General features: G+C 50.8%; 4 protein-coding genes across 4 annotated transcripts; 2 read left to right on the top strand and 2 right to left on the bottom strand.

Moving 5' to 3' along the window:
- Nucleotides 1-3,746: 3,746 nt before the first annotated feature.
- Nucleotides 3,747-6,360, top strand: ColSpa_04821 (putative secreted glycosidase; the record flags this gene model as incomplete). Its single annotated transcript, XM_049271033.1, has 2 exons — nucleotides 3,747-5,632; nucleotides 5,688-6,360. 2 exons carry the CDS (start codon nucleotides 3,747-3,749, stop codon nucleotides 6,358-6,360), a joined length of 2,559 nt encoding a protein of 852 aa, XP_049126990.1.
- Nucleotides 6,361-7,782: 1,422 nt separating this feature from the next.
- ColSpa_04820 (arylsulfatase) lies at nucleotides 7,783-9,791 on the bottom strand (the record flags this gene model as incomplete). Its single annotated transcript, XM_049271032.1, has 4 exons — nucleotides 7,783-8,142; nucleotides 8,198-9,166; nucleotides 9,229-9,386; nucleotides 9,455-9,791. 4 exons carry the CDS (start codon nucleotides 9,789-9,791, stop codon nucleotides 7,783-7,785), a joined length of 1,824 nt encoding a protein of 607 aa, XP_049126989.1.
- Nucleotides 9,792-15,811: 6,020 nt separating this feature from the next.
- ColSpa_04819 (vitamin H transporter 1) lies at nucleotides 15,812-17,459 on the top strand (the record flags this gene model as incomplete). The annotated part of the gene is made up of 2 exons (XM_049271031.1): nucleotides 15,812-16,145; nucleotides 16,297-17,459. The coding sequence occupies 2 exons, from the start codon at nucleotides 15,812-15,814 to the stop codon at nucleotides 17,457-17,459; spliced, it is 1,497 nt and encodes a 498-aa protein (XP_049126988.1).
- Nucleotides 17,460-17,980: 521 nt separating this feature from the next.
- Nucleotides 17,981-19,082, bottom strand: ColSpa_04818 (uncharacterized protein; the record flags this gene model as incomplete). The annotated part of the gene is made up of 2 exons (XM_049271030.1): nucleotides 17,981-18,804; nucleotides 18,857-19,082. The coding sequence occupies 2 exons, from the start codon at nucleotides 19,080-19,082 to the stop codon at nucleotides 17,981-17,983; spliced, it is 1,050 nt and encodes a 349-aa protein (XP_049126987.1).
- Between the last annotated feature and the right edge of the window lie 6,460 nt (nucleotides 19,083-25,542).

The following is a 25,542-nucleotide window of genomic DNA, read 5'->3' as shown; positions in this document are numbered from 1 at the left end:
GAAGTGGTCCAAAAAAGTGTCAGAAATGCTCTGGTAACAGCCCGTGATGGAAGAAACACCGTATGACAAGTTTGTGCAAACTTGTGGTCACAGTTTCGGGGTCAACATCCAGACGCTTGTTGAAGAGGCACCGGACGTCGCCCGTGTCTGCCGTTCTTGGCGGACCGGTCCGAGACCGGTCGCCGTGGACGGCATCGGGAAGACCTCGGTCTCCGAACGACCATTTCCCTCTCTTTATCCATTTCCACTTCCCGCTGACGGTAATTTCTCTGCAGGAGGGTTGCAAGTTGATTAGCAGCAACGGAAAAACAATTACCCAGGTACCTTCTGCTGATGTTGGAGAATTCACATATCGTAGCAACATTCGAGAATTACTGGAGTAATGACCATGGCCTTGAGACTACAGAGCCTCCATATCGATATCGACGTAGGCAGAACAAACACAGATGGGTTTACTCTCGATCCCGCCCGGGTTTCTGAGGCTGCAAGAAGTCACCCTTGCGTAGCACGAATCGCCAGCTATTACACATGTCAGAGATGGCACTGACAATGCAACTATGCACATATTCGAGACAGTCAAAGTCGAACCTAGCGATCGCCAGTATCGCAATTATTACAACGCAATTATTCAGGGCTCTCATCGAAAGAGCCTGAACTCGACAAATGTCAATGTTCACAGACGGACATGCCAGTTCTCCAAGCATGACCCCCCTTACTTGGATTAGTCAGAGGACCTTACGCAACTCGATCGTGGGCCATGTGAACTTTAGCAAAGGAGGACTGGAAGTTGGCGGTATGTCGATTTCGAATCTCAAATCTCAAAAGACAAAAACGCAGTGTGCCGCACGCTTGATATTGAGAATGTGATGGTAGACCGTAAATGGCATCTGTATTTCGATAAATAACCGAAAGACAGGAAGGGTGAGCAGTTGACATTAGTCATTTTCTTAGAATTTACGAGCTGCATCATTACTTGCTACTAAAATACGGGGAACCCAGGCTTCCAAGAACACGAAACTGCTGCAATTCCGAATGTGGCAATACCAGGTCGTCCCAAGAGCCCATCAATACTGCCTTCAGCTTTTTTGAACAATTTTGGCACCGTCTTGTCTGGAACGATGTTTAAAAACCTTTGGATCCACGTGTTTTCCAGCTGATCAGCTAACAGCATGCAAAGGGCTGCGTTCTTGCGTTGGGAGCAGTTAGACGAGGTCGTAATGATAGTTGACATTCGTCGCACAAATACTGACGTTAGCCTCTTGCAACTCAACGGTTTTCCCAGACAGCAAACCGAGCACTGTGAGTTCGCCGGCGTCCGCCTTAACATTCCTGCCCAGACATCAAAAGTGCTAGCCTTGGCAGAAAATCTTTCGTTCGAAAAAGTATCGGCAAGCTGGCTTTAGCTCCTGACAACACTGACTAGAGGATCAAAACGAAGGCAGCTGCTCTTGTTGGTTCTGCCCTGACCGCGACGGACTGTACTATTCTAGCGAGTCCGTCGGTGACTCTCTCCAGAGTCTAGAGAGCCGTCGAAGTCAGTGATTTGGTCCATTTCACCGGCATCGTAAGGCAAGAGATCGAGAGGATGGTCGATACTCTGGAAACTTCGTCCAATCATATTCCCGTTCCCCTTGCCGGGGATGCGCCGTCATCGCACTAGGCGAGCTAAAGGAGGCTAGCAAAGTGCTAAAGTCTGAGTTGGCGGGATTTGCAAATGCGATCGGTGCGGCGATTGCATGAGCCAATGCCGTCGTTGATGTCGATGGAATCTAGATCGACCCAAAAAGCTCTGAAGGAGACGCAGAATGCTGAGGCTGAGGCCGTTGCTGCATATTCGGTTCCTTCGGCCGTTTAGATGTTTTGTGTGAATATGATCCTCTGCTTTGAGGAACTTCATACTTGAGAAGGAATCACGAGCTGACAGATATAGTTCATTGCCTCGTGTTTACATTAGGCCGGTTAGTTTCATGATGGGACTCTACCTGCTGCTCAAATTTTCAAGGCGAACCAAGTCCAAATAAGACAGGAGGTTCTCGTTTTGACTTGCAGACCTGTCGTAGAAAACCGCTTGCGGTACATTAGCGAGACTGCCCTGGACTGGAATAGCATCGATTCCTACACTCTTGCTACTGACGGTGGATGTTCCTCATGCTCCCAACAAAACATACTTCGTGAGAACCCTCGACAGAGTTTTTGTGTTAAAATCATCAACCCTTATAATATGTCAGATGATGTTATTGTTGGCTTGAAATGCTACGCGGGTTTCCAATCGTGGCCATCGAGGAGAAGTCCGCCGATAAGATACAGTAGGCGCCGCAAGAGATGTAGTCATTATATACTACACGGAACACCCACTATACACATGATTTCCGTCGAGATTGGTGGTGCCAACGGTTTGCAAAGCATGATGTTTGGCTACAATCCCAACAAAAACGTTCCTGCCATCGTCTACGATTGAATGGGCCGTGCATGTCTCCAAAAGTAGTAAACGACGCCAGTGGTCTTTAGTAAGCGGACTCTTATCCAGACATCCGTAATCATGGACGATGGCAACGCCAGCTGTGAAAACTTCCAGGACGTCGTGTATAGCTTTGACCAATAACACGGGCGCAAAAATGTGAAGGCGAGCTTAAATTTTGGCGACTCTGCCTTGATCAGCAACTGGCCCTGACCTGGCTAAACAGGATGTCAACGGCATGATCAAACATGTTCTACTTCAAGAAGCCAACCGTTTCAAAACGCATTGGAAAGTTCGGACAACATTGTTGCAAAGACTGAATCGGCACAGCCATGTACAAATTCGGCTACATTCCACTCTCAGGGCGTGGTGCCGGTAGCTGACGCCGCCCTCAGTACTCCCTACACAAGTGGTAGTTTCCCAAATCCAAAGACCCTCACTGACTGGTGATTAGCTTCAGGGGCATTCTGCCTTTCCCTTGGCTTTAGTCTTAGCTCGGGTAAGATTTATCGTTGATATATGCGTCGAGGGCCACAAGCATGTTCACAAGCATGTAACATCGAACTCAGCCGTCGTTCATCTTATTTCCGCGTCTCACACGTTCTATAAAGAGCTTCTCGAACACGTAATACGACAACGAACACCGGGAGAAAGACTGTCATGCTCGCAAATAACGAAGCGGTGGCCTTCAACTACACCTCAGGGACAAAAGTATCCTGACGCGGGAGAAACGAAGAAACAAAACATCCCGAAGTCAAAGAACGGATGAGCGTTTCTGGTTTGAAACAGTCGGGTTTGCGAATACAAGTCTGCATCCGCCCTATGGTTCATGATTTTGCAACAGCTGCTTGCTTGACGGTGCTATGACCGCGGTCCAAGCGGGCGTTCGATCAATGCGACTGGAGAAGAGCATATTCGATTGCCGCGTATAAACTCGGCTGGTGGGTGCATCACGGAAGTATCGAAATCAATGCAACCAAGACAGGAAGCAGAGTTTTTACCATCCCTGGAAAAAGCATTCCTCTGAGGTTGGGATTGCAATAAGCGATGGCGGTTTGCCATACGCCATGATGTCTAATGACCGCCTCATATCAGCCTGCAGGACGTTCTCAGGAGAGCTCGGAGGAAACTTTGCTGGGACTTGAGACCAATTTTAGCTTTGATGTTTCGTCACGTGCTTGCTGCAAAAGCCGTTTAATACATGTAGGGGAAGTGACGAGGAAAAGTTTGTAAGATTTGATGAGGCCTTGGAATCTTTCATCAATTGATACTGTTCAACAAAATCACGATGTGGGAAGAGTTGTGGTCGATTCACGGCCTTTTGGCTGTCTTCCGCTGGTTCCTTATGCCAGAAACCCATCTGCCATCGCTACAGCATGCAGCTTCACATGCCGTGCATGCCGCCTCGAATTGGGTGTCTGGCTCTTCGGTCCCCGACTTGACAAACTCGGCCTCAGTGCTCGCAGATGATGATTTCGACGCCTTGCAGTATGTTGATCCTCTTATCGGTTCAACAAACGGGGGCAATGTGTTCGTTGGCGCAACATTACCATATGGAATGGCCAAGGCCTCTGCGGATACAAACAGCAGTTCCAATCAAGGTGGCTTCACTTTAGATGGAAGCCCGGTTACTGGCTTTTCAACAATGCACGACTCCGGCACTGGCGGACAACCATCGCTGGGCAACTTCCCGCTGTTTGCATATACGACCTGCCCAAGCGGAGTGATCAACTGGTGCACATTTCCGAAGAAGTCGAGGGCGAAATATGGTTACTTTGACCAAAAGGATGTGATCGCAAAGCCAGGATTGTTCAACATTACACTGAGAACCGGCATCAGAGTTGAGATGACAACGACGGAGCGGGCGTCCCTCATCAGGTTTAACTTCCCACAAGCAGGACAGCCTCTTATCCTGCAAGACCTTTCTGATCTGGGCGATACGCGACAGGATAACGCCTCGATCAGCGTAAACAGCAAAACTGGACGGATTACGGGACATGCGCGCTTCCAACCAAGTTTCGGCACTGGCACTTACGTCTTGTACTTTTGTACTGACTTCCAAGGTGCCGAGATTCTCGATAACGGAATCTTTGCAGACAGCCGTGCCAGCACTGAAGTGAAGAACATGACCATCTCAAGATCAATCAACGGATATCCCTTACCAGGAGGGGCCTTTGTGCGGTTTAAGTCTGCCGGCCAGCCCATCACCGCACGCGTTGCTACCAGTTTCATCAGCGAAAAGCGGGCCTGTTCTCATGCCGAGAGTGAGATTCCCGACTACAACTTCGAGCGAGTCTCGGGGGAGGCGAAAGCTATCTGGCGTAGGAAGCTCAGCCCCATTAAGGTCAATACAGACAGAGTCAACGAATCATTCGCGCGAAACTTCTATAGTGGTGTGTATAGGACCATGGTCAACCCGCAGAATTATACAGGAGAGAATCCACTGTGGGACAGCAGCGAACCGTACTGGGACTCATTCTACTGTCTGTGGGATTCCTTCCGCTCCCAAATTCCGTTCCTGGTCATCATTGATCCAACTTCAGTCGCTGAGATGGTCAGATCTCTTATCGACACATATGCCAACCTGGGATGGCTGCCAGATTGTCGGATGAGTTTGTGCAAAGGGCTTACTCAGGGCGGGTCAAACGCAGACAACGTATTGGCAGACGCCTATATCAAGAACATCACCGATGGCATTGACTGGGATCTGGGCTACGAAGCTGTCCTGAAAGATGCAGAGGAGGAACCATTTGACTGGAGTGTCAATGGCCGCGGAGGTATGGATAGTTGGAAAAGGCTCGGCTACATTCCTGTCCAGGATTTCGACGTCAAGGGCTTTGGAACACTCACTCGAAGTGTTTCTCGGACGCTGGAATACAGCTACAATGATTTTTGCGTCGCGCAAATGGCCGACAAGATGGGACGAGGGTCAGACCGAGACAAGTACCTTGCGTCGAGCAGTAATTGGCGAAATCTGTACAAACAGGATCAGAAATCTGCATTTTTCAACGGAACAGACACCGGCTTCAGGGGTTTTTTCGAGCCCAAATTCCTCAACCAAACCTGGGCATACCAAAACCCATTGAATTGTAGCAATTTGGATGGAAACAGTGTCTGTTCTTTGCAGAACAATGGACCTGAAACGTTCGAGAGCAGCCTCTGGGAGTATGGATTGTAAGTTTCCTGCTTCTTTTCTTTTACCAAGTTTTGTGTTGACTAACCCTGTCAGCTTCGTTCCTCATGATCAGGCAACGCTGATTAACACATATGGTGGCCCGAATGCATTTGTTCGCAGACTCAACTTTCTGCATGATCAGAACATTACCTACATCGGCAACGAACCGGCATTTCTCACGGTTTTCCAGTATCATTACGCCGGCCGTCCAGCCCTTTCAGCGAGGAGGGCTCATTCTTATATCCCTTCATTTTTCTCACCTGAGCCTGCGGGTCTGCCAGGGAACGATGATAGCGGCGCTATGGGCTCTTTCTTGGCTTTCTCTATGATGGGCCTATTTCCGAACCCTGGACAGGATGTATATTTGATCATTCCTCCGTTCTTCGAAAGCATCGAAGTTACGCATCCGCAAACGGGAAGGACGGCGAGGGTCCGCAACATCAACTTTGACCCGACATACCGAAACATCTACATCCAGAGCGCAACTCTGAATGGCGAGCCTTACAGGAAGAACTGGGTTGATCACAAGTTTTTTACCGAAGGCCAGCAACTTGTGCTGACTCTCGGTCGACGAGAGAGTGATTGGGGCACGAGAGTGCGGGATTTACCGCCAAGCCTCGGAGAGTACCGGGGGTTCAACAGGACATTCCCCTCAAATCGCACGAGAATAGTAGATACAACGTACAAGGGTGACTTTGGGAATCAGGGACAGGATTTGGAAGGGTAGATTTGGTGACAGAACTTTACCATAGGAGAAGCGGATATTATGGAGGACGCGTTTCTTTTCACAAGTTGGATGGCTTCTTTTGCATGAGCGGGAAAGTGATGGCAGCGATCGACCTAATATATGGCATCTACAACACGTCTACCATCCACATCAAACATGCTGACCTCGTGACATTTCGAACTCCTTAATCTTGTAGTGCACACCCGTACTCGGGATCTCTGCATCAGCCATTCGCAAACTCGTTTTCGATCCATTCTAGGGAACTTGCCATGTCAAGACCGCGAGCGCCAGAGCTTCAATGTATCAAACTAGTATGTCTTGATTCTATGCCCAGTTCAGTGCCTTCTGGGCAAACACGTCGCTCCTAGTAGTCGGGATGTCGTCGAAAAGTGATGCTTTAATCAGAGCTATTCCTGGGAAAGGCTTTGCTATGGTTTTGACTGGACTGTATCATGTGTTGAGCGAGAGTGTATACAAAATTGAAAATAATCTCACCTCCCACAGTTCCGACAGAAAAAACGCTATCAACATTCGTCAGTTTGCTTTGGCCAAAAGGCCTAAATATAACCATTACTCACATGCACAGTGTTTCCAGAATCAGTGTTGTGGTCCAGATACTCTGTCAGGGTTTTCTGCTTATCCTCAATATCCCACTGGCCGTCTTCGACAAAGAAATTCATGGAAAAGGCTGTTAGATGTGAGCGCGACAAACTGAGGACAGATAAGTTTTGCCGTTACTTACGACCGCCGGCACGCTTGCAGTTTGCGCTGGAAGCAAGAATAACTCAGTTATCGCAAATTTCAACTTGTTGGAATACGCTCGTACCAATGGCAAACGACAACTTTCTCCGGCTTCTTACTGAGAGTAACTTTAATTAAGCCGCAATTGCAGTGTCCTTGGTAGGATGCCATTGTGAATAATCCAGCAGGATTCGGTGCAAATTCAGCGACTGGTTTCTGTGGAGTTTGCCTCAAAGAAGCGTGCATGAAAGAGAGATGGTGTAGAAGTGAGATGAGTTGGGGTTTGCTTCTTTCTTTCAAAGAATAGGCCTCACCCCTTGAATGATGATGTGTTGAGGACACGTTAGTGGATCACATCAATTCGTCGAACATGCAAAAGGCTAAAATTGCTCCCGGTTTCCAAGGAATCTGAATTCCTTGTTCCGAAGGGAGGAAATCTTGACCCATAGTTCCGAGTGAGACATGTGGGGAGAGGGGTATGTCTAGGCCTTGGCGGGGTAGGAAGATGGAAGCACTCTCTAGACCTTTCATGCTCCCCTTGGGCATCATCTGATGTCTAGATCTCAAGTTGATAGGTTGAGGCCAGGATGCATGAAAGCTTGCGATTCCATAGTGAAAAACTGCATTCTCATGTGCGTTACTAAGTGTCGCCCATCAGCTATGACGATGAACATATCATCATTACGTCCAGTCGCTCCACTTAGAACCCTTCCAGTACACCGCTCCGTCGTGCTCGAATTGCGGTCCTTCAGCCTCAACAATATGTCCAAGCTCGCAGTGATCGAATTTCACACGCGTCTGCAGATTGTAGAAATCATCAAAGCGAGGCACAAGAGCGTCGTGCAGACTGCCAACATTTCCGGAAGGGTGCAAAGCGTGCCACGGCCGAGAGCATGTAGTACCCTTACAGGACTTGAGTACGAACAGGAGCGAGTCTAGGCGGGGGAGAACCTTCTTCAGAGGGTAGCCGAGGATGGTTGTATTCGCAGCCAGGGCAGCTTCATCAGCGTGCAAGAGATTGTGCAGCTGGCCAGGATCGGTCTGAATAGATGACAAATTAGAATCTAATGTCGTTAACGTACGCAGCTAGACTTACAGTCATGTCGTAAAGCTCATGCTCGTTCGTGCACCACACTGAGTAGTAAAGGTTATAGCCTTCGCCAACTACGCGCAAGGCCTTGTAAGTGTTGTTGAAAATGCGCTTCGTGTCATCTCCGTTGAATCCAAACTTGCTCTCAGTGATGGCCCAGCCCCAGTACTCCACATTGACATGTTCGCGGGTAAGTGGGGACTCGTTGAGCTCCTTCTCGGAGAGAGGAATCGGAGCACCGTCTAAATCAGCTCTCATTGGGGCACCCACAAGTGACAGGATGGTAGGAACGAGATCGACGTGGGCCGTAACGGCTTCGGTAATGCCACCTTTTGGAACACCCGGGCCGCGGACGATGAGAGGGATGTTGATGTCCTCCTCGTATCCACATTCTTTACCGGGCTGCAGTCGGTGTTGGCTAATGTGGTAGCCATTGTCGGTCGTGTAGAAGATGTAAGTGTTGTCTAGGATCCCATGTTTCTCCAATTTGTCAACTAGTCGGTCGACCAATTCGTCAACGGCTTGTAACGCACGCAGACGGCCCTGGTAGTGCTTGTCGTTGTACTCCACATTTTCATCCGTCAGCTTAGGCTGGCGGCGAATCCAGTCGGCGCCTGATGGTTTATCGGGGTTAAAGTTCTCCGTCCTCGGAACCTTTGCATCTTTGAACAAGTGCTCATGCCTCTTCGCTGCTAGCGGGAAGTTGACTCTGAACTTATCGTCGGATACGGGGACATCTTCATCGGGACCCTTGACGGGGAAAAGGATGCTGGAGTTGACGTTGCTGTGGGGAGCAATAGGTGCGATGCCCAGAAAGAAAGGCTTACCCGCCTCGACCGCGTCGTCCAGAAAACCGTACGCCTTATTTGCGACTAAGTCCGTAGAGTACTCGCCCAAGTAGTTTACTGGTTCCTCACGATTGCGCTGGAACGTGGCATTGTAGTAGTCGTACGTGTTGGGATCAAGAAGAAAATCCTGGAATAAGTAAGAAAAGAACACTGAGAACATGCTAGACACACGTGACTTGTTTTGCTTACAGAAGAATTCCAGCCCTTCAGATGAGGGTCGTTGTAATTCCAGATGGTGTGGGCATTGAACATCTTGCCCGTGTAGAACGTGTTGTACCCAGCATCCTGCAGCCAGATAGGCAGGTAGTTTTCATTGTGACCATTCTTGACAAAGATAGGAAATCCGCCTACAACATATAGTTAGCTGCACTTGTTGGACCTATAGCATCCGTAGCTGGCTGAGATTGACACTTACCATAGGGTGGGTTAAGATCTGTAACATTTGTATTGTGAGCCAATTTGCCCGTCCACAAACTTGCGCGAGACGGACAGCACACTGCCGTCGTACAGTAATGTTTTTTGTAAAGAGTTCCTTGCTCAATCAGTTGTTTCTTGATGAGAGGAATGTGCTCCAAAGACTTCATGTGAAGATCTTGATCGTCAGTCAAGATGAAGACGATATTCGGTCGGGAAGATGACGACACATAATCCTGCCCAGAGCCGACGAGGGGACTCTGGGCATCATCTGCAGCCGCAGAGTTGCCAGAAAAAAGCAGAGCCGCAAGCGCCAGTGTTGATGATTTAAGATGCATGTTGGAGGCGCTCAGTTGACCGGCTTTAAACCCAATCTAGCTTCATGTGAATAGAAGTCGTTCCTTTTTTTTAATTTGAATTTTAAATGCGTAGTTCCTTACATAATCTGCGAGTTTCCGCTTTCTGTTAGTCAAAATGACTCGCTGGGTGGAAGATGATGCTGTCGTTGGCAAGTTCCAATGACGTGCTCCAGCCCCAGTATCGCAACAATCCAAATATCCACACCTAACCGACAGCGGAGGAACCGTGCAGTGACAACATCAACAGGCGCTGCAATTAGGTGCAATGCTCAAAGCTATATAAGATCAGTGATAAATTTACTCAGGCCGGAGCTCTTGGCAACACCAGTATTGCCGTCAATACAGTATCTTCGCACTTAAAGCGGCTCCAAGGCTCTTTGACCACTGATAGGCTCAACTTCCGTGTCCTTAACTAATTTCCTCCAAGCCCTCAACCTCCTCTGATCAACCCAGTTCCCATGAACCTGTGCCTTAACTTGAAAAGGCAGTTGGATGACAGCAATCGGCTTTTCAAATTGTTTAGTGTCCAGCGCGACGATCTCGTTTCTGTTTGCCGCTCTTCGCTCTGCCATGGCCATCACCCACTCATCTCCTTCCGGCGCATCATCGCTTCTTGAAATGAAGATTGGTTCCTGGCAGAAAGACTCTGCCCCGGCATAAAAATATCTCGTTTCCTTAGTTGCTGCGCCGTACATCGCAAGACCATTGAGACCGTTCACAATGGTATGACCATTGTCATTCTGCTGCTTGTGGATATAAACGCTGGCCCATACGAAGTTGTATGGCTTCGAAAGGAATCGCTCGTCAATTCGTGGGAATTCTGCGGTAATATCCAGTATCATCTCTGGATTATGGACTTTGCTAAGTGTTGGGCGGGTCAGGTCGAAGGTCCAGCGAACATAGTCAGCATTCGAATCTCGGGCTGGGTACTTTCCGTCATTCGTTGGGAAGAATGGGAATCCGTTGTCGTGAACAGGTGTCGTCTCCATGAAGAGTGTTGCACCATCCTCGCTCTCCCATGCACCGCCTGTATGGATGAGCATGCAGTTCTTCTAAGAATAGATTCGATTCTCGTCTGTATGCCAACCTGAAGGCAGCCTAGTTGTGCTTCGCCGCGGAACGACGATGAAGGTCGCAGGAAGCTCGTAGTCCCAAGCCCAATGATGTCCGCCCTTCTTCATTCTCTCAACATTAGCCTCAAAGGGCCGAAGAACCAAGATAATCCAGTTTGGTGTAATTGCACAGTCGTATATCGGTATACACCACGGCGATTGAATCCACTATTCGTCATGCTTAACGCCCTGGCCGTCAAGTGAGTAGATGACGATGTCCAGTGATGCAAGCCCGTTTGCCTCATACCCAAATACCACTAATTCGTTGGCATGCGGGTCGATTTTGGGATGAGACGTAAATGTCTTGGCCTTAATCTGCCCGAATGGGTCGTGTTTGATGGTATTCAATGTGCGAGGGTCCAAAGAGTAAGGGAGCCCTCCTTTCTTTAGAGCAAGAAATTGGTCGGCCCAGAGAACAACCTTAGTGTTTGCTGTCGAATCCACCGCAGCGCGTACACACGGGTGATGCGTAAATGGATTACGATAGAGCCCAAAGAGGGCTTGTTGGCCTTTCGTTCCAGTTTGTAACGCTCTGTCTCCACGTATCGCATTTTCATGTCGACTCTCCCGTCCTTGATACGGAATGCTGAGATATTGCCGTCCCCATCGAGGGGCACGTTTCCTGGGTGTGGCGGCACGAAGGGATCCGTCATAACTCTGTAAAAAGTTCCGTCAACTACGCTGGGAATTTCGCCCAATACTACGAGGTCTCCTATCTCCCCCTCGAGACGACATGGTAGATTAGATCAGGCGGGGTCGGATGCCTCTGACCATGTTGTGGTCAACCCATAGTTGGATGAGGTCTTGGACAAGGTGGCGGCCTTGGAATTCTCGTCGGTGTAGGTGGGAGCCATTGTCGAAGGAAACTAGTTCTTTAGAAGCAGCTCTTTCCACTTCTTGTTGACTTATGGTGTTAAGCCCCCCAGGTAGAATTATCTCTGTTGCCTGGACTTACACCGGATTGTGTCGTTGAACGGTTATTTCAGTAGCTTGCCAATAAAAAACCTCACAACTCGGGCCTGTGGAAGAACGCAACTACCGAGATACGGCGTGCACCCTTGGCCAGTGATGATAAAGTTCAACCATTAAGCTCTCGTGGCTAGCCCGGGAGCAATTCATCACTATTGCTCAAAAATCCCCGCATCGAGGGCAGCCGCCTCTGCATCTACTCATGTTATGGGACCCCTGAGCGGACAATGCCTCTTTCCGAGGCCGCTCAAAAGTCAAAGATGGCAACGCTTCTCGCAAAATCAATCATGGAAGCATTCTTTTCCCTTTCGTCCAAGCAGCAGATCAGGAATTATTCCATGATGTCTCGTGGTCTGCTGACCGTTCGAGCATATTCAATTCGGCCTGAAACCCCCCACATAGCACTAGCTTGGCCCCCTGTCCAGATATCACTCCTTTCCCATACCGCTGACTAAGAGGCTACCATACATTTTACCATCTCAGAGCGGCTGTTTTATCGATTGGTGGTCCCAATCTCTAGGCTATCATAAGGTTTTCATCGTTACTACTTTGGGCATAATTATGTCGGTCAATGAACCTGCGTCGGCGCAGTGCTAAGTACTGAGGTCTGTGCAACGACGTCTCTGGCAGAAGTGGAAGTGTAAGGCGGTGATAATGTGGGTTTTTTTTTTTTGCATTTCTTTTTTTCTGACTCTTGTGTAAATTTCTGCTATATTCAAAGATTTACTGCTGTCACGTCGCGACGTAGAGTCGTCGCCGGCTCCGTATCCTCAAAATTGAACATCTTCAGCCGTTACGACAATGCATCACAGTCGTGCTCTAACCACAAAGCATGATCACTACGGTTTTCTGAATCGTGTAGTGATTGAGCTTCGATCTTTTCTTCTGACTAGGGAGTCATCTGACGTCCGGTCAACCATGCTATACTGCAAATAGCTTCCCATTCTCACAGATTATCGGGTGATATCATATCTCGGTTTATGTTGCACGAGACAAGTGGATTGTTTGGCCGTTGCAATAGAAGCGTCGCTGACGTGGCTATCGGATCGACGTCATATAGTATTTGAGGCTCGAGACGCCGAAGGATAGGTGAGGACATCGCAGCACTAACACTTCCTCACTGAGGTTATTAGTTCATACTGAGGCACAGACTGCAAGAGAAGAAGCCCATAAAAGAAGCTCAGGGGGCGAGGTTGGAACTCACTTCAGATCCAGTCTGTAGTTCATCCAGGGAGTCTTCTAGGCTTCTCAATAGCGCTTTCAGCTAGTACCTCGCTCGTTCGCTTGCTGCGAGGCACTGATCCCCCCTACGACTCCAGCTATGATACCGCCAACGATGAGAATCGCCATGGCCAAGACGAATATCCAGTATCTCCGTATCCATGATATTTGGTGCTGTGCAGTCATCGGCTCAGTTGAAATTGGAATCGTGAGGTATGTGCCGGAGGATCTGTTGACTTCGCGGTTCGATCTCAACTCCGGTGCCGATAGTTCTCGTTCTTTTCCGTCCTCAAGAGCTGAATAGTTTACAATCTGCTGATCTGACCACTCTGCAGGTGCCATTTGAGTGTCAAGCCGACCCTTGAAGTCCAGGGAATGATTCAGCGAAATCTTGAAGGTTGACAACAAACGCTGGTGCTCTCCTCAGAAAGATCTTCCAGGCTTTGTAGTTTCATGTGCAGAAAAAGAGGAAATGCTGGAGGATGGAAAGAATTGCACATGGGTTGCACACAGGTCGCACGTGGTGCCACGTGTAGGCGTGCCGCATATTTCAAGAAGCGTAGCTTCCAGCTGTCTCCTTGCACGAACTCAGCGCCAATGCGTCTTGTTGGGTATGTCTCGGCTAAGACGGAGACGTTCGTGTCTGACAAGAAGCGTGGGAAGGACATAAGACAAGGCTCTGGCACACTGGCTAGTGGCCAATCAGTCGTGCCAATTTCAGTTGCAATAGCTCGAGTAAAAGGCATACAAACAAGGAGCACTATCCTTAGACGGGTTAGCGAGGTGACAGAAAGGCTCCAGCCAGTAAGCCACCTACAGCCAAGAGAAAAGCAAGTAATGGTTATCCTGCTTTACAGATGAGTCGATCGATATACTTCATTCTCGATCCAAAGCAATTTCTTCAGGACTTTCAACAAGCAGGTCTTGAAATGCTGAACATTTCCCCCATTACGATGTTCATCTATAACTGAGCCCGAATAAGCTTGGGGAGCAGATTTTGTTCTGTGGCTCAAGAGATGGTGGTCGCAGCTCGTTCTCAGAGTCCGCATGTCTCGAAATTATTATCAGATGTCTCAGCCCTGATTCACTGGCACTTGTCGCTCGCGTGGTGCTCAGACTAGCGTTGTCTGCAAAAGCAATTATGAGCAACAACTCGTACCACTCTGGGACACAGTCTGACAACTCCCTTCCAAATTAATCGGGAAATCCGAGTCCTGGAATTGCCGATCTATCAAGGTACCGAGGAATAGGTGTTCTGGGTGTCGAAGATGTTGAGGCTTTGCGTCAGACATGATGTTTCTGGAGATTGAATTGGCCCAGTGCATGTGACTTCGGATACTCCGAGAGATTAGGTTGCTCTTTCTTCTAGGAACTGGCTTCTATTAAAGCTGTTCAGATCATTCGTTGCTTAAGACAATGGTAAACAATTTTGAGCCGTGAAAGCCATGATTACTTACCAAGAGACTCAGTGTCAGAAGCTACTATCTGGAATACTCCCCAACGACTACCTACTCGGGCCCAACAGCAGAAGGCTCCTCCATTGCTCATTATACCAGTGGCTTCGAAAGTAGTGCTGTCATCTGGCTAGGTTATACTATTGATAATTGGCCTCGATTAGTTGAATTAATGCCTTATTCGGTTCCGAAGCCCATTTATCAGTATTAGTAAAGTGGAGATTAGCCACGAATGCTTATGCTTATGTTTCGAGAAGAGCAGTGAAGAAGCGAGCATGAAGACTTGTTTGCTTGGAGGCCTAAATCAATGACATCCTGATTTTGTTGGTTACTATCTGAGAGAGCTGCCTAGTCTAGTCAGCCCAGTACGCCCAGTGAGCGTCGTTGCAACTTTGCTGACGTATGGGCTCTTGGCAAACGAAGTAGTTATCCACTTAGCAACAAAAAAAAACAGATCCAGCAAAGAGCTTTTTGCTTATCGATGATGCGGATACTACCTGGTTTTGTACCCATCACGCCTGGCGCAAGTTATCACACGACCATCTCATCCAGCCGTTGCAGGGCGGCTAGACGCCGACAACTCAGCAACGAGGATCTACAGGGTCCATCGCCTGCTTTGAGACCATCTCTTCGCATCGTCGCCGACAGCCCGACAGGAATTGCCTGATGCGGGGTCGGCACGAACAGCTTGGAGATGTCGTAGTCTGGACTTTTGGTCACGCAATCGCCGGCAACAGGGGTTTATCTGGACAAGGACCCGATGCACCACCGTAATCTCTCCACGGATGCCTTCCCCCGCCACACGGTCGTTAACCTGAGTGCACCACCGCGCTCTCTGCCGCTGTTCATGATTGGAAGCTGGAGCTGTTAAGCGGCGAAAACCTGGCTTACGGGTGACGCTTGGTGGGTTCTGCCCAGACTTTGGCGTCCTTGGATTATCGGATCGTGCGCGGGATACTAATGGTGGTGCAAATATTTGAAAATCGCGACATCGAAAAATCACTTCATGCGGAAAGGATTCGTCCAACTTTTCCCGACGACCTGAGTCGTCTCAATGGTCGCCTTTAGCTAATGCGGCATGGCTGGTCGTTTATATAAACTTAGCCGGCCATGGCTAGTTTATACCTTATTTTCTGATGAGGGCATGTCGACTGGGGTTCCTTTCTTGCTAACCAGATCACCCCCCGCCCGTTGATCTCCGCGACCAGCCTTTGAAATTTTTCTTTGACAACAACGAGAAACAATGGGTGAGGCCGCGTCGGTGTCGTCTTCGACGCCACAAGCGGTAATAGTTAGAGAAGAGCCCATCAACTACGGACCTCCCGAAGAAGGTATATTCAAGCACGTCGCCAAGATCATTCCGTACTTTCGCGATCCTCGCAATGTTCTTGTGTTCAAGCTGGATGTCATGCTGCTAGCGTGGATGTTCCTGGCAGGCATCATGAAAGAAATGGACCAGTCTGCCACAACGCAAGCCTACGTCTCAGGAATGAGAGAATCACTCAACCTCTACGGCAACGAATTGGTAGAGTTCAACACATTCTTTTCGATTGGATATGCCCTTGGTTTGGTTCCTGGTCAATTGATCCAAACACGATTTCGGCCATCGATATTCCTCCCTCTCTGTGAGATGAGTTGGGGTTTGTTAGTTCTCTTGTAAGTAATTCAACTTCCTCGACATTCGCACTGAAGGAAGACAACTGACGAACCCCCGCAGCACTTACAAAGCACCGAATGCACAAACCATCTTCGGGCTGCGGTTTTTCCTCGGTCTCTTCTCCTCCGCCTTCTGGCCTAGCGTCGTCGCCCTCATCTTCAATTGGTATACGCCCGCTGAGCTCGCCGTCCGAGTCGCCTGCTTCACCGTCTGCGATGTTGCTGGTGCCATGTTCCTGGGTGCGTTGCAAGCTGCCCTCTTCCGCGACATGAACGGTGTTCACGGTTACGCCGGCTGGCAGTGGCTCTTCATCATTGCTGGTACCGTTACGGTCGGCCAGGGCTTGATAGCATTCGTTACCGTTCCCGACTCCCCGTCCAACACCCGTGCCATTTACCTTACCGAGAACGAGAAGCGCCTGGCTCGCGAGCGCATGGGCAACTCCGGCGTCAACACCTCCAAGCGCATTTCAGCATCTGTCCTCCGAAAGAAGCTCCGCAAGCTCATTGTCCACCCCGTCACCTACTTCTTCCTCTTCTCCTTTGCCTTCAGCGCCTGGGCCCATCGTGCCAACTCGTACTTTGTGCTCTACCTTGAGAGCATCAAGGACTCGGCGGGCAACCGGGTTTACGATACCTACCACGTCAACATTTTGCCGTTGGGCGGTTACGCCCTGCAGATTGTGACTAACGTGGGTCTCAACTGGCTCTCCGACTGGAAGCAATGGCGTTGGCAGATAAGCATCTTTTCTGCCGCAGCCCACGGCATCTGCTTGGCTGTCCTGTGTGGCTGGCCTTCCGACCACAAGGTAATCCTTGCCTTTTACTTTCTCACATACGCGACCAATGCCGGCAGCCCCTCGCTTATGGCATGGATGGCCGAGATCCTCCGAAAGGAGCCCGAAGCCCGTTCTATCATTGTTGCCATGACCGTAACCACCGTCTATGTCGGCCACGCCACGATTCCCCTGGGAGCGTTCCGTGTTGCCGATGCTCCCCGATACCCCATTGGCTTTCCTCTCACGACGTCTTTTACCGTGGCCACGATCCTGGTTCAGTTTGGCATGCTGTGGTGGCATAGACGGCATCCTGAGATGGCTGAGTATGGCTATGAGCCCGCCATCAACGTGCATGAATCATCAGACGAGGAGAACCCCAAGCTGGCCAACACCGAGACCGCGGGCAGCGGACCTGACCCCAAGACAACCCAGCTTACAGGCACAAGGGAACTGTAGGCCCGGTTGGAAGTAGAGTGGTCAAATAGGAGAATTGTAGAATCATAAGTTGCAAACATGAACTATTCTGGTTTTATCGTATGGTAACATAGAAGAGACTTAACTCTTTGGAACCTCAACGTACAGCCCCAAAGCAAGCCAAGACGTTTGACTCCCATCCGCTACTTCTCAGTTGTAAATTATTGCATCTAATTATTGAGAAACGGACAAGCACCCGATATGGTCAATTTCGACTTATTGAAAAACTTTCCAGCACTGTTTCCCACACACTCATGACAAGTTCAGCCATGCCACTTGAGGTCTATGCAAAGTTTAGATCTGGCAACTACTTCCTCCATTTCCAAACCCCATTCAAACGCATCTCTCCGCTGTACCATTATCCCTTTGCATCCCGGATAAATTCCTGCCAGACTGGTGCACCTAGTACTAGAAATGAGAGCGCTTCTGTTCCGCCTTATAGCAAGAAGGTCACAGTCAGAGCGTCTTCTTCAATTGAAATATTACATCCTCAAAAACAGCTTTTAATTTTCAACCCTCGCCGCTTCAGAGCGAACAATAGTCGGGACCTCTTCTTCGAGGCTCTTCTCCTGCGGCTTCCAGCCGAGAACCTTCCGAGCTCGCACAGCCACGCCACGGGAGTTCATCCCCCAGCTGGCCGCCTCGAACCCCGCGGGCGACTTGACAGCCTCGTCGAAAGACAGCTCTCGAATCTCGGGGGCGGCGTCCTTGAAGAGGCCTTGCTTGTGGGCTTCCTGGCCAATGGTTTGAGACAAGTCGCCCCAGATATGCTCCCCGTTCTCGGTGAAGAAGTAGCCGTGAGCCCCCCAGAGCTCGGCGTCGTCCTTGCGGGCCGGGTCCAGGGCCGCTTCCACGAGAAGCTCGAAAACCTTGCTGAGGTCGTAGACGTGGACGTTGTTCCATCGGGAAAGGCCCTTGCCGATGCGAGGGCAGTACTTCTGCTTCAGGATGAAGTATGCAAGCTCATAGACCTGCCGGCCACGGCCGGAGATGGGGCCACGACCCTCGCCGTAGATTGTTGGCGGGCAGACAATCGCAGTCTTGACTGAGTCGGCGTGCTCCCTGCCAGTGTTGAGGACGATTTCGTCCACGTTGCGGTGAAAGGCGGCGGCTGGCAGGCTGACGAGCTCTTCGACGCCCTCATAGTCGTTGAACACCTTGTCGTCCAGCTCCCCAAATACCTTCTTCACTTCGGAATCGAAGTACGTCAGGATTCCGGTACCGCCGGTGTGCAGCCAGAATCCAGGACGGGAAGCAGAGTGGCCTTGCACGAGGCCCTTGGAAATGGCGGTTGCGGCGCCGGCGTGGTCAGAGGAGTCGGCGGTGTCTAAGATGCGTGTAAGAACGTGCGCAGAATGTGACAGAGAACAGCCACTCACGTATGACAATATCGGCCCACGAAGATTCGCGCTCTAGTGTCTCGGAGTCGTCGAGGCCCCCAAGAACGATCCGGACGGTGGGATACTTCTCGACGACTTTCTTTCCCTTGTCATCTGAACGGACCAGGAGCGCATACTCGAAATCGGGATGCTTCTTGTATAGTTGGTGGAGAGCATCACCTCCAATGTAGCCGGTGGCGCCTGTGAGGAAGATTTTGACAGTCATTCTGATTAGTTGTTCAGATGATGAGGAAAGGATCAAAAGTCTGAACTGAGATTAATTAGATGAAGCTTTCAGAGTTGCTTTCATTATTCATCTACTTTTGTTGCACCTTGGAGGGGTAAAACGTTCTATGACGTAAGATGCTTGTGTGATGATGAGAAATCGCCTGTTTACGATGGAGAACAACGTCCGGCTCGGTCGGGTAATCGTTTAGCCCCCACTCGTAGAAACTCCTCAATCTATGTCTCTGTTGTCTCCACCGAGTTACTCTTTAACCATACTAGTCTTATTCTATTCGACTATGGAACTCTCTAGTTTGTCAAAATGGAATTTGCAAACAGAGCTGGCTGTTGATCACTCGGACCCGTGTGCTAGGTATCTTGTTATATCTGTTTGCATCGTTTGTCATGTCTTTCCGATATGCGCGCCAAGGGGCTTTCTGAGAATGCATAAAGCCACGTTATCGTACATGGTCATAATGCTTGAGATTGGTGTCCAGTAGTGTGAAATTAAGAACTATAGTTACCGTAGATCGCTGGAATCTGACAAGCGGCTCGTTGTCAGTTAATTATGTGTTCACATTCTTTTTGACTAGGCCCAATGTGATGCCAGTTCATTGAATCAAGCTGTTGACGGCATGGTCCTCATCTGACGTCGACTCCCACATACCGTTAGATTACTCGGTTGCTGATGGCAGCCAAACTTGTAACATGTGAGCATTACCATGATACTTGCGAACCACGGAGTTAGAAAGACAACTTGCGCTTTGAACAAGAAGGCAAAAGACACACCGTCACAAAATTCTTACAGTCGATACCACTAGTACGATTAGGCGTATGAGAAGAAGTCACAGAGCAAAGGGCTTCTCAAGTAAAACCCGACTCATGATAAGAAATAGGTCATGCCTAAAAAGTCTAGTCAGACTGTAAAGATCAGAGTCTCTTAACTTGAGTGAACCGAAAACCGGAACGCAGTCTGCTACTAGTTAATTATGCAAGTTTTGGATAACTCGGGGACCGCATGAAGCCACGACATGGTCACGAATACAACGAATGGTGGTGGGAGAACCGCATCTCGTCAATGGATCGAAGTCTTCGAGCCTACTGAGTATGATTTGAAAAACTGACCTGAGGCGCATCGCCATGATTTGGAACTTAATGTCTGCAGTCCACAGTAACGTCTTTTTGATCATCTCTGTGTATCTGCTCGTCCATACTGGCAATGGTCTCAACGGCTTAGACCTTGATAGGGCGCCAGGGGCTATCCCGTTAAGGTTGGCCAGTTGGAGGACATATACAGCTCGGAGACGCTGAGCAACTGTCTGTTGGTTTTTCGATCTGGCTGGGGTAGCGAAGACAATGTTGACGGCCGAGCTCACATCGCTCTTGAAAGGTGACCAGAACAATGGCTGTTGGAGTTCCATATGCTTAGGTCTGGTATCGTCCATTACGGCGCCACCTTGGCAACCACTAAGCAGGAAACGCAGAGCGTTTTCATTCAATGTCCGACGATCAATCCTCAAGAGCTTGCATGCCTCGACAGTAGCCGCATGGAACACGAAGGACCGACAAGGAGTCCAGCAGAAGGCCAACATGTGTAGGTCCAGAACAAGCGGTGAAGGCCTCAGAGACCATCACCAGCAAGACGCACCCAAGAACCACATCACACAGAATTCGCAACTATGCCCTGCCATCGTGTTATATTGGCCCTCGCACCGAGGCAGCCCTATGACACGTCGACTTACTTAGACACAAAATCGTCACTTGTCGTCGGGGCCCTATGTTGGGGCGTTGGCTCGCTACGTGCACGTGACACCTTAACCGGTCTGCAGAATACGTCTTGATATTGTATTCAACACTCATTCTCGCTACTGTTGGTATGCTTTGAGCCAACGCTTAGTATCAGCTGCGCCACAAATTCTCATTGCCCCTAAATTTCGCTGTGGAGCAGTCGAACCCTCAAAACATCATATTACCACCAGACCCGAATGCTTGGTCGGGCGGCAGTAAGGAGCGGGGACGAAAATACTGCTAATATCATTTCACATAGATTACGGGCTTGTAGACAAACATCCCATCCAAGACATCTAGCAGTCGCAGCGTCGAGTCCAGTGACAGGTCTTGTTTGCAGCGTCTGGTCCAGATCTCATCAAGCATACGAAGGACGCACCGTTCCCCTTGATCAAGCGACGGCCCCTTGTGTCCGCTCCATCCGCTTCGATACCTCATAATTCCCATGGGTTTACCGCGCAGCTCGCCCTGGTGACACGCGTCTGTAGAAAACGGACGAGGCGTTGTCGTGTCCGGGGACTTAGGGGGCTCGGGCGGTGCGGGCACCGCCGAGTGGGTCCGCCGGCGAGGGCAGCACGAAATGAGCCGGAGGGAGCCTGTGGACGGTGGGGCCGCGGAATACGCAATTGAAAATTTCTCGCTTCGCTCTGGACTATTTTGGGCCGAGAAAAGAAATCGCGGCGGTGTCTCCCAGTCCGGTCCTCCTGGGTCCCATCGACGAGGTTGAGTTGACTGCCCACTTACCGTTGACGCTCTTCTCGTATCATGAACTGCGCTGGATAGCATCGAGACACGCGGGTGGAGAATAACGAACCAAGGCCACATTTGAGGCTGAAGCTCGAGCGTCTAGCATCCAGACCGTGGCCATTGCACAAGGGACTGGTGACGATTCAATTTCTTTGAGCTGCTTTAGCGTCGAGCAGCCACGAGAGCTCGGATGGGGCCTTGATGCAGTGGCTAGAATTAGATGGCCGAGCTAGGCCCCGAAAGCATCCTGTTGCCTGCCTACTGCACGCCTGATGTCAGCCCTAGTGATGGACGTTGTTTGCCTGGGTCGCCAGGTTAGGAGCGTCGTGAAAGACAAGGATATGCACTCGTTGACGATCAGAGAAATCGGGCATGTTACGTCGTCCATTTGCCTTGTATTGAACACAAATCACCGTAGCGAAGCGGCTCGATGTCGATGATGATGGTGATGGCGGCGGAAGAGACGACCTGGGATCCAGATAAACGGTCACGCGCAACGGAAGAGAAGCCGGCTGCCGTCGCACTGTCCCACGGCTCCAAGCATTGGGTGCATTCGTGGAAAGATCGCTCGATCCCACGCACAGTGGGACCACCGTCCACCAACGTCCCCATCAAAGAGACGGCGGTCAAGCTTTTTCTTGGGTTGTCGAGCGCCGAGGAAAAGCCAGTCAGCGGCTTGAACGGGCCAAACTGTGGAAACTGTGGGTGGAAAAGTGGTGAGCCAATGGCCGGGGAAAAAACCCACTTGACGGAAGCTATGGTGTCCCAAAATGGCACTGGGGCCTTTGGTCTTGTTCGCGTTCCATTTCCAAGTTCCCACTTTGCCAAGGAAGCTTCGCCACCACAGGGCCCAACACATCAACAGGCTTCGAGAAAAGGCCAGGGAGGATATGGAGACACGGGCAATCTAACTGTGTTTTCCTGGGATCGAGACAACGAGTCAGCCCGGTAGCGAGGGAACTCGGTACATTCCTCTCGGTATGGGGTACCTGGTCCAATTTCCTTGTACGCCGGCTCTTGTGAGAATTTGCTGGTCGGGTCAATTACGGCTACGGAGGTATACGCAACACGGGGTACGGAGGACTTACGCGGTATTACATACCAACCTGCGCGAGAGGACGCCAGAGGACGGATACCTGAGTGGCTGTGTGCCAAGGTGAGATTGGTGTGGTCAAATGCAGGGGAAGTGGGCTCTTGGCACCACCATTGGAAAAAGTCAAAGAGAAACATTTCGTTCATCATGAAATGTGACGAGTGTGCCAGTGCGTGAGTGAACTGAATCAATCTGGCTGGTCCACGAGAAACATGGGATGGCAACCCCGCGGGCGGCATGTGGGATGCACACAGCGGCAGGCAGATCCATGCCATGCCGTCCGAACGAAACCCGCATGTCGGGAAAATGTTGCTGTGTTGTGTGACGTGCCTCCCGGCTTCGTGCCAGCGGTCTCCCGGTGGTGCGTCGTCTTCAGGTAGTCCAGTCTCCAGGTTTCGACGAGGTAGTCAAACTGCCGACCGTCTGACGCTAACAGCCGCACGCGACTAACCCTACGAGGCGCGCACCGATGCAGAGGTTATTAGGTATCCCAGAAGCCATCCGCCCAGCCCGAAGTGGCAGAGCTGGGGACGGGAAAGCGGTTGTTTGTCTGAAGTTCTGTGACCCCCGTACTTCCCAATCCGAACCCTCGCGCGGAGCAGTGAACGACACCCGAAGACCGCGCAGCGAGCGAGTGCACGAGCGAGCCAGCGAGAGAATGCGTGACTGAGTGCAGGTGGTAATGCAGCAGCGCATGTGTGGCCGCCGCTTCAGTTTCAGACATTGGATGCCAGTCACTCCAACTCCCGATTATTAAGGGGACTCCGCCAAGACCCAGTCTGATGTCGGTGGTGATGACTGCAAATGTGCTGGCGAAATGAGAGAAGAAATGAGCTCACCCAAGTGAAATGTCGCCTCCTCTCGCCTCACTCACCGCCAAGACCCGGACGAGGGCGCGCCAGGCTCGCGGGAGAGAAGCCTGAAAGCAGAAGGATCGTCGCGTCGCTGTCCCCATAGAATATGATCGATTCGTGTTTCTGCGCCCTGTACGTAGGCCGGCCTGGCCATTGGGGGACTCTAGGCGTGGAGGGCTCACAGACGGCGGTGCCCTGGGGCGTCACGATGCTCGCCTGTAACGTTTCTCAGGGGCACAAGTCGAGCGTGTGTGAGCGCTAAGAGAACGTTATCTGTGCAGTTGGCCAGCATGCACTGCATCGCTGTGAATAACCAGTGTAAGATGCTCCCCGAGAAAGGCATCCCAGTCATTACGGTACGTGTACACTAGGTACATTCACTCGCCGACGGGACGGAGTCCAGAGTGACCCGGCAATGGCAAGGTCGGGCCAAGAAATGAGACGCCGGCGAATCGATCTCGATCAGGCACGGAAGGGAAAGGGAAAGCTGGATCTCTGAAGCAATGCTGTCAACGGCCTTGGCCCATTGGAGCCCCTCTCTGGAGCTGCGTCTTCCAATCAGCGGCTGAGCTGCTATTTTCTGCATCCTTTGGCCCCCTTGGTCATGCTGCTGGATGTCGACAGAAACAAGAACCCACAGCTCCAGAAGGGGGGAACCAAGCGATCAACTTGGGCGCCTCCACGTGTCGACGGCGGTTCGCATGGCCCAAAGCTGGCGAGCCCAGCTCAGCCGAGTGGGCAGAGGAGCAGAAGCACTGGAGGAAACCAGATGCAGGTCAGCGCTCAGTTGTGTAGGTCGTGTACGATGTACAGAGTAGTATACCGACACACAGTGCAGGATTCGTCCGTATTCGAGTCGACGTGCTTCTTCTGCATCGGCCCAACTGGGCTCAGGGGGAAGCCAAGCAAGTCTGGGTGAGTGCAGTATGGATGACAGCGACGGACATTGGGCAGATGGCCATGTCAGACATAAACCGCCCCTTGGCACGCGATTTCCTTGCTGCTACGAGGACCCCGTTTGGGAATCAACGCGGCATGGCGGCGGTCGAATATCTCAACGCACGCAGAGAACGAAGCTGCGAGAGTGTTGCAGTGGTTCACAGCGCTGGCGCAAGACGGCGAAGAGGCAGCAAAGCAACTGGCGCGAGTGAATGAGTGTGAGTATGAATTGCAACCACGAAGTAGGGTGGAGCCGCATGGCCCCTGTTTCAGCTCCGCCCCCCTGCTCTCCCGCCGGTTTTCACTGGCTTTCCCTCTAGCCTTCGAGATGTGGCTCCTTCCCCGGGGCTGGCCGCTCCTATTCTTGTTGTACCTGGGTAGTGTACAGGTAGGTACTCCTGCCCCTGCCCACCATCATCCATGCCCCATCGCTCCTTCCCTTGGGACTGACAACCTTTGGACACCGGCCGGGGCAGGAAGACGAGGAAACACGAGCCTTCCATTGGCCGATGACGCCTCTGCACTGGCCGTTTGACGATCTAGCAGCGGGAAGGTCTCACCCAAAGGGGAAAGGCGGCAAGGGGTGCATTTGTCGCCTGCAGGAGCGATGCTGATGAGGACGGGCGGGAAGGAGAAGGGGTGGGTATGGGTGTGTGTCTGGGTGGCTCGTATTGTGGTGTGTGGTGGCAGTTGCACTCTTGGGCGATGAGGGACCGAAAAAAAAGTCGAGAGCAAAAATCAACAGGAGACACGCGACGGTGACATATTTCTCCTCGCCTCTCTGATACACATTCTCTCTCCTCCTTTTTACTTTTGGACTTCTCCGAGTTTTCTTTCTCTCCTTCTCATCCTATCTATTCAATCTCGTCCCATCTCTCTCGTCCTTCGTCCTTCCTTCCTTCATCGTCTGTTTCCTGAACATCCATCTACAGTAAAAACCACTCGCGCTCACTCACTGATTCACTCACTCGCCCACACCACACTCCCGGCGGCACCACACCACCAGCAGCTCCCTGGACGAACCTTCCACACCATCACCG

This window comes from Colletotrichum spaethianum (genome assembly GCF_022836535.1).
Source record: "Colletotrichum spaethianum MAFF 239500 DNA, contig10, whole genome shotgun sequence".
Lineage (NCBI taxonomy): Eukaryota > Fungi > Ascomycota > Sordariomycetes > Glomerellales > Glomerellaceae > Colletotrichum > Colletotrichum spaethianum.
The sequence above is the reverse complement of the archived record's forward strand: the minus strand, read 5'-3'. Positions and strand labels throughout refer to the sequence as shown.